This window comes from Octopus sinensis, linkage group LG10, assembly GCF_006345805.1.
Source record: "Octopus sinensis linkage group LG10, ASM634580v1, whole genome shotgun sequence".
Taxonomy (NCBI): domain Eukaryota; kingdom Metazoa; phylum Mollusca; class Cephalopoda; order Octopoda; family Octopodidae; genus Octopus; species Octopus sinensis.
Window position 1 is genome coordinate 102,749,043 of NC_043006.1, and position 8,437 is coordinate 102,757,479.

The 8,437-nt window shown below is 38.7% G+C and overlaps 1 protein-coding gene across 1 annotated transcript; it reads right to left on the reverse strand.

Moving 5' to 3' along the window:
* Positions 1-5,815: 5,815 nt before the first annotated feature.
* On the reverse strand, positions 5,816-6,908 carry LOC118765212. Its single transcript, XM_036506939.1, has 2 exons — positions 6,798-6,908; positions 5,816-6,702 (listed from the first exon to the last, which is right to left on the reverse strand). Exons 1-2 carry the CDS (start codon positions 6,888-6,890, stop codon positions 6,325-6,327), a joined length of 471 nt encoding a protein of 156 aa, XP_036362832.1. The 5' UTR covers positions 6,891-6,908; the 3' UTR covers positions 5,816-6,324.
* Between the last annotated feature and the right edge of the window lie 1,529 nt (positions 6,909-8,437).

The window sequence follows — 8,437 nt, forward strand, 5'->3', positions numbered from 1 at the left end:
GCGCAAGAACACATTGATATATATTTATGATATTATTAGTAATAATCTTTGTTTTTAAGTCAAAGAGGAAGGTAGTTGTTATCGCCTTTGCAGAACCTTCTAGATTGTGGAATTTGATATTTTTCCCTACATCGGCGTCAATCGTGACTTATGAATTCAAACATTCCGTTTATTATTGACTTGTTGCACAACTTACGATTCCACCGAACATTCACTGGCTAGGAGAACGATAACATCAAATACAATATAGAGACATTATCCAACATGTCATCTTCCAAGAGAATTGTTTATGGTATTCGAGGGATATTTCACTTCTATGTCCAACAGGTCGAGCGATACATAGAGGTTCTGTTTTCAGTAAATGGCAACTTTCTGTTCAGATTGACTTTCAACAATATGGCGGAGAAAAACAGGTCCAGGGAGAAGTGAGCATGCAAAATGCAAATATGTGAGGATTTTACTTTATGTAGTATTGTAAACTGAAAAACTCGTAGGATCAACTCAGATTACCCAAGTAATCAGCAGATAAAACTTCCTCTGGTGATGTAACCCCTTCTGTAAACGCAAATAGGGGGTTTTTGTGCTATTTTAAAAATTCCTTTGATAAACTCAATTCAGGGACAGATTATCGGTTTATTATATTACAATGCACGCGCATGACTGTGTAATTAAGAAATGCGTGTGTGCGTGTGTGTATGTATATGTATGTATAACACGCAAATCATACATATACTCGTAAACGTATAAAAGTCTGTGCGTGTGTATGCGTGTCTATGAGTTTCTGTGGTCAATACAATGGAAATTAAACTTACTTGATTAATATAGAAAGCCCGAATGATTTATTTATAAATGGAATCTGAAAGAAAATAAATTGAATACCAAAGTTTAGTGCTTATACATACATACATATATATATACATCTACATGTGTAGATGAAAATATTCATGCATGTATGTATGTATGGACGTATGTATGTATGTATACATATATATATATATATATATATATATATATATATATAATATATATATATATATATATATATATATTATATATATATATATGTATGTATATGTATGTATTTGAATTAAAGATAAATCAAATTGACAATCGATGATATTTTGTTTCAAATACATTCGCTATAATTATATATATGCATGTATATATGTATGTGTTTCTGCGTGCGTGCGTATGTGTGTGTGTGTGTGTATGTGTGTGTGTTTGTGTACTACAATCGGTGACGTTAAATGAAACTGAAAGGCTATATATATATATATATATATATATGGATGTATCTATGTACTTTTTTCTCTTCTCTCAGTTTCATTTAACGTCACCGACCGTTACACACTCCTTCCTCTTATCAATCTCCTACTTCCTGCGTGACTGCGAACGAAAACACATTACAAATTATTATTTCTGTACATATATAAATATATATTGTTTTCTACTCTAGGCACAAAGCCCGAAATGTTTGGTGAAGGGGCCAGTCGGTTATATCGACTCCAGTACGCAACTGGTACTTATTTAATCGACTCCGAAAGGATGAAAGGCAAAGTCGACATCGGTGGAATTTGAGTGCAGAACGTAGCGGCAGACGAAATACCTATTTCTTTACTACCCACAAGGAGCTAAACATAGAGGGGACAAACAAGGACAGACAAACGGATTAAGTCGATTATATCAACCCCAGTGCGTAACTGGTACTTAATTTATCGACTGCTAAAGGATGAAAGGCAAAGTCGACCTCGGCGGAATTTGGCAACCGGTATTGTGTTTACTTCCACGTAACTTAGCGGTTCGGCAAAAGACATTAATAGAATTAATACTAGGCTTAAAAAGGGTAAGACTAAGTCCTGGGGTCGATTTCTTCGACTAAAAAAACCTTTAAGGCAGTGCTGCAGCATGGTCGCAGTCAAATGACTGAAACCAATAAAAGAATAAAAGAATATATTTGTATAGAACGGCGTTGAAGAAATTTGCTCAGAGGGTTTAGTCGCCAAGAGGCTAGAATGGACTACACTTGGCCAAGGTGCTACGCAGTGGGACTGAACCCGAATCCATGTGGTTAAGATCCATGTACGCTAATAGGGGAGGGGGGTCTTGGTAAGTTGTGTGGTTCATTCTATAGAGGATCCGTGTTTGTTGTTCTGTCGTACGTGTATGTGTGAATGTGTGTGAGTGAATGTCTGCTCCCCTGTGTGTTTGTGAGTGTACGAATAGGTGTATGCGTATGTGTGCGTGTTTGTGTGAATATGTGAGTGTATGTATCTGTGAGAAAGAGAGAGAAAGAGGGGGAGTGAATGAGGCATTGATTGGGTATGCGTGTATATGTGTCTGGACGCATGTGTGTGAGTGTAGTAGTGTGGGTATGAGCATATGTGTGTGTGTATGTGTGTTATTCACACACACACACACACACACACACACACACACACAAATTAATATCATTCGGTTTTGAAATATATATACCTTTCTTTAATTATTCTTTTCTACTCCAGGCACAAGGCCTGAAATTTTGAGAGAGGGGGCCAGTTGATTAGATCGACCCCAGTATGCAACTGGTACTTAGTTTATCGACCCCGAAAGGATGAAAGGCAAAGTCGACCTTGGCGGAATTTGAACTCAGAACGTAGGGGCAGACGAAATACCTATTTCTTTAATACCCACAAGTGGCTAAACATAGAGGGGACAAACAAGGACAGACAAACGGATTAAGTCGATTATATCGACCCCAGTGCATTACTGGTACTTTATTTATTGACCCTGAAAGGATGAAAGGCAAAGTCGACCTCGGCGGAATTTGAACTCAGAACGTAGCGGCAGATGAAATACTGCTAAGCATTTCGCCCGGCGTGCTAACGTTTCTGCCAGCTCGCCGCCTTACCTTGCTTCAATTATTGTTGTTACTTAGCCACAGGTCAGCTCTAATTAAACCGATTTATAAATCATTGCTGCAGCTATGACTGCTTTAATTATGCTGCAGACCTGCCAAAGGACGCTGGTGTTATTCCTTTCTCCACATCCAGAAAAAAGGAAGAGAAAGAAGAAAAAAGAACGAAAGAAAATGAAACTGGTCCTACATTATCAATTGTCCCCATCTTATCCCTAATATTTAAATGGTAGAATTCAATTTCGGGGAGATTCAACTGGTCTTTTTAGGGGGCCGAGTGGCAGGACGTGGTCCGTACTTTAGTTCATGGTCGTTATAAGAGATTATCTAATGTCGGAAACCGCTAGTACACAGACATTCTGTCCTTATTTGTTGGTCATGTGTAATAGCTATGTATTGTCTATTTTCATAAATCCACAGTAAACTAAACTCCAGACATACCGTGGCTTCTGTAATGTTTGTTTAGGAGTGAACAAATAGCACCGAGATAACTGGTTGTGCGTTGCCATTCTAACTGGTTGTGTGTACGCAGGACTGAACGCCTGCCGTCGAGCGGTATTTCGTTGGAATGGATCGAATATCTCTCGATTGTTGGCATCGAATAATTGTGGACGTTTTATTGCCGCCATGAAACTGGTGGCTTTTTCTTCTTCTCAAGTAGATTGTTGACATTTCATTGGCACCAAGTGACTGTCGGTATTTCGCTGGCGTAAAACCGACTGTTTATTGGCACAGAACAAATGTCTTAGACATTTGTTCTGTGTAGAAGCATTGTTCTCCACTACTTCGTTAATATCAAACGGCTTCAGTTTATTTCAGTAAACTATTGGTTTTACCAACAGTGCAGAGCTATTTGTAGAAAAGTACTCTACTCGACTGAATAATTTCACAATACATATATAATAACTATTTTATGCCAACATCAGCGGGATTCGAACTCAGCACCTAGAGAAAAAAAGAACATCAGGCGGCATTTAGTTCAGTGCTTTATCGCTTTCAGCATTTTGCTGCCCTTGTTTCCTGCGGCATCATTTTGGTTTTTCTCATATTGATTTCAAATTTTGGTACATAACCATTAATTTCAGGGGAGATAAGTTGATTACATCGATCTCAGCTTTCAGTTGGTACTTATTGTATGGACCTCGAAAGGATGAAAGGCAAAGTCGATCTTGGCGGAATTTGAACTCAGAATATAAAGACGGACGAAATACCAATTTCTTTATTGCCCACAATGCACAGAACAACTCATGAGATCAGTAAAGCGTTATGATTTTACATATAATGTGACTTGCCGAGAGACACGGCAACCCGGCATGAAAGTCCTCGAGGGCTTTCCCACCACCAAGGCAGCGTCACCCCCGAATAGCTCCCGAAAGGCCTCACATATGTTCTCGGGTTCGTTTACCAAGACACCATTTTGATTCGTCAAAGACTGAATAGTGGAACTATTTCTTTGCCGAGCTTCCACCACCCGGGCCCATCCAGCAGCCTTGATTCATTCACTTCCCATTGCACGTAACTTAGCATTGGCAATACTTCCCATGTGTTAGGCTTCAAGATGCTGGTTTAACTCCAGTTTTCACCCTCGCATTACCAGTCCTCCAGGCTTCTTCTAGTTCCTTAACTAGACCATCTCCTATTCTACGCCCCTTCTTAGCTAAACTTATGCTAAACCTAATAGACTCATATTTGATGGCTTTTTTTTAGGGTGTACCACCATTTGTTATTAATGATGGTACCTGTTAATGCCCTCTATATTAACATCTTGATCCGTTTTCTGTACTCCTCAGTCGCCAAAAGGGACGTATTGAGTTTCCAGTAGCCAGATCCCTGACTATGCAACTTATCTACCGTCAGGTTACAAGTAACCATCTTGTGGTCAGTGTAGCAGACCAGAAAAAAACTGTGGACACTCGGCTATGGACTTATCTGTTTCTTTAATTAAAATCCTATCTAGATATATTCTGGAAGACCTGTCACTATTTGATCACGTCCACTGTGGAGTGTTCGGGTGTTCCAACCTATATGGATCGGCAAGCTGAAATTGACTTAGCAGATCCCGTAAGCCTGGGTTACAATCTGTATGTGCTTCACATATTGTATTAAAGTCTCCTAGCAATACTAGCGAATGCGACGTGGCTAGGAACTTGCCCAGGTCACGAAAATATTCACTTTGCGGGCCCATAATTTTGGGTGCATAAATAGCAACTAGCTTGATTATCTTGCCACAACTGAATGTCAGGTCAAGAACGACCAACCTGCATTCTGGGTCAGAAAAAAAAACAACTTTTTCTCGGCTATCCGGTTTCTTTTTAGTAGGACCAACACCCCACCCCACCTCCCGCCCGACTCGGAGAAACGTATTTCTCGTAGCCGTTCAGGAGGGGGATCAGATCTCTTGGCCCCTTCACCCGGGTTTCTGTTGCAACAATTATATCCAAATTTCTCGACCTGATGTCATTTAGGAAGCGCCCTTGCTTCCAACTCCATATCAGGCCACGAACATTTACACAACCAATGTGAATAGACATGATTTACCTGTTAATCAGGACTGTGCGGTGAAGAGGATCCCTCCACCTTTTCTTGATACAGGGTCGGAGGTGGCCGGTCTTGGGAAATAGATTTGTTAAAATCCCATCTCATTATCGACACAGAATTATCAGGTGGAGGGGGAGTCTCCACCTTTTCCTTTTCTCGCGGGATCGGGGCTGGTAATCCATGAAATATAGAATTATTAAAGTCCAATCTCATTGATGATACTGTCTTACGGTATTTGTTCTGTAAAATTCTATGAGTCTTATTTGAGACTTCATACACGTCATAATTGGTAAATTTCTCCGAAGGGCTATTTATTTTTTTGCAGTTTAATCAAGTGAATGTCTCTCATTAGCTCAGTATCTTTAGTGTATACGGCTATTTTGCCTTTTTCCTCTTTTTCTCTTCTGGCAGTCTTTTTTGGTCGTTGTTCAGTAGTAGACGCCGCTCTCGGTTGAGTTGTTGATTGTATTTTCCTTTTGTTTTTTGTTTTCTTCTCATCTTTTTCTTCTTTTTCTTCTTCCTCCTTTTCATTTTTCTCCTCTTTCTCCTCTTCCTCATTTTCCTTGCAGTTACTTCGAATGTGGCCTAATTGACCACATAAAAAACATTCGGCCCTCAACAAATACCATGAGGGTCTCTTCCCCTATCTCAATTGTCTCGGGAATTGCTTCAATTATTTTAGGGTCAGTCTGAATGAGGAGACTAACTGTTTGACCAGTCCAGTTAGCGTTTTCGGTAGCGGCAACCTGGAGGAGAGTCATTTTCTCTTCCTGTTTGATTAGGACTGCCGCCAACAACCACATAGGATCCACTTCCGGTGGGACCCTTGTGATTTTAATCCTGGATGTTCTCATCCTCATATAGGTGGGGATCAGCGATTCTACTGAATGTTTCTATGCAATTTCTTTGTTGGTAAACCTTACTTCCACCGTTCCGAATTTCTTGCCTCTTGTCAGATAAACCACGTCGCTCCAGATTGGCTTCAGGCACTTCTCTATCTTCTCTTCTGTAATTTTCTCAATTTTTCTTTTTTGAAAACAGTAAGTTTTGAAAATTATCGTTTTCCGTTTTTCTTCTAATAGTAATTTCTCTGCTGGTTGAATTTTAACCACGTTATCATTTATTTGCATCATTTCACTGTATTTCATGAAATCACACTTATTCGTCGAAAGCAGCCGGGTTCCACCCCCAGCTGCCAACGCAAAACATTTTTTTTCTTTTTTCGGTTGTTCAGTTTGGATGCTAGGTGCATCAGTTACTCTTTTGGACACAATACCTTTGTTTTTTGGCAAACTCGGGAATTATTCTAGTAAAAGTTCTGATGAACTTTCAGACATCTCCAAATAACTCATACATTTTGTCATTTTTTTGCAACGGGGGAATCCATTATTTCTTTGTTCGTAGTTGGCTCCTCGCCAGAAAACATGTAATTTTTCCTTTCAACAGGAGAAACAAACATTTCTGTTCCAACGGTGGGCTCCTCACAAGACGACATTCTTCCCTTCAACGGAGGAATGCTTTCTACAGGCACTTAGTATTTTCAAATGAAAACTCCAACGGTTAAGAAATTCAACAATTTAACAAGAAACAGCAATTATTAGAAACAACATTTATTAGCAATATTAACACCAAGAAACAGTAATTTTCACCACGAACACAAGTGTGACGCGTAAGAAACAAAAGAGATGAAGGAAATAACGCTGAGCATTTTGCCTGGTCTGCTAACGATTCTGTCAGATCGCCGCTTTATGTTTTTTTTCTTATATTGACACAAAGTTTCATAGTGAAGTCGTTATTTAATTTGTTTAGTGAGGAAGAAAGGGCGTGCCCATCACCATTTACTGGACCATTGAAACTGGTGTAATAATTGGAGGAAGGTATTCGTAACCAGGCGAATTGTGCTGAATGCTTGCAAGGGAGTGCACTCTGCTAAAGACACTCAAGGACCAGGTAGTGGTGTTAAAGCGGGTCATGGACTAAGTCTAACGTCTTAAAAGGTATAATCAATTAAAACGAACCATGAAGATTAATGGTGTTTAATTAATCAAGTGATGGCAGATATGCAAATACAAATAACTACAGTGAGTCTTGAACTCAGAACGCAAAGGGATACGATCAAATATTATAGAGTATTTTAGCTCAGTTCTCCACCCTTTACTGTTAACATATTTGTTTCTTCTCGCTGAATACGCCGTTTTATGTTTGTTTCCAATATGTAATTCCTAAATAGTATTAACTGAAGTGGCAGTACCTGTAGATATTTCACGGTTATTTAAAACTGTTGGATGCTTATGGGGAATCATGGGATCTTTTCGGTTTGAACGGCAGTTTTTAACATAATTTCTAGGTAACTAAAACATTTAAAACTTCGTATACTGGTAGAATGTGTTTATAAAACATCTTTTTCTCTTGGCTTTATTGAAAAACTTCTATAGTTTGTACGATATTTGTTGTTTTTTTCTTCAATTTCTGCAATTTCAACCAATCAGTGACGTCTATTGAGTTAAAAAGCATTCTGTGCCGTATGAATATGTCCCTCGTTTAAGAAACAGATTGGGTTTATTTACATTTGTGAAGAAAAAATATACCCTTCCCCCACCCCTAACTCTAACCCTAACCCTAAAAGAAATTGAAATGCAATAGATCGATACTAGGGTCATAATTATGGGTGACAATTTCATATAACACCGCTAGAAAAAACTGCCGTTCAAACCGAAAAGATCCTTCTTTGTCATCTACCTCGAGAAATGTTATTTATTATTTCTATTGATGCTTCAAGACAAAACTCATTATAGATAAAGCTACATACAATTGCCTGTGAAGAATATTGTTTCACTGTTCTAAGTCTTCCCTTTGTCACCGTGTTATTAGAATTATTGAAAATCTCTTGAAAGATTATAGATGCACTGTCTTTGATATCTTTCCATAGTTACGATTGCTTAAACTATTTGCTACAGCATATATCATTGTATGTAGCAAATATTTTAAACAATCTTAACTATGAAA

Coding starts and splice junctions, on each gene's coding strand:
- LOC118765212 (XM_036506939.1), bottom strand. CDS start 6,890: ATGTTTGTTTCTCCTGTTGAAAGGAAAAATTACATGTTTTCTGGCGAG. Junction 6,703..6,797: donor TGGATTCCCCCGTTGCAAAA/AAATGACAAAAT, acceptor AACAAAGGTATT/GTGTCCAAAAGAGTAACTGA.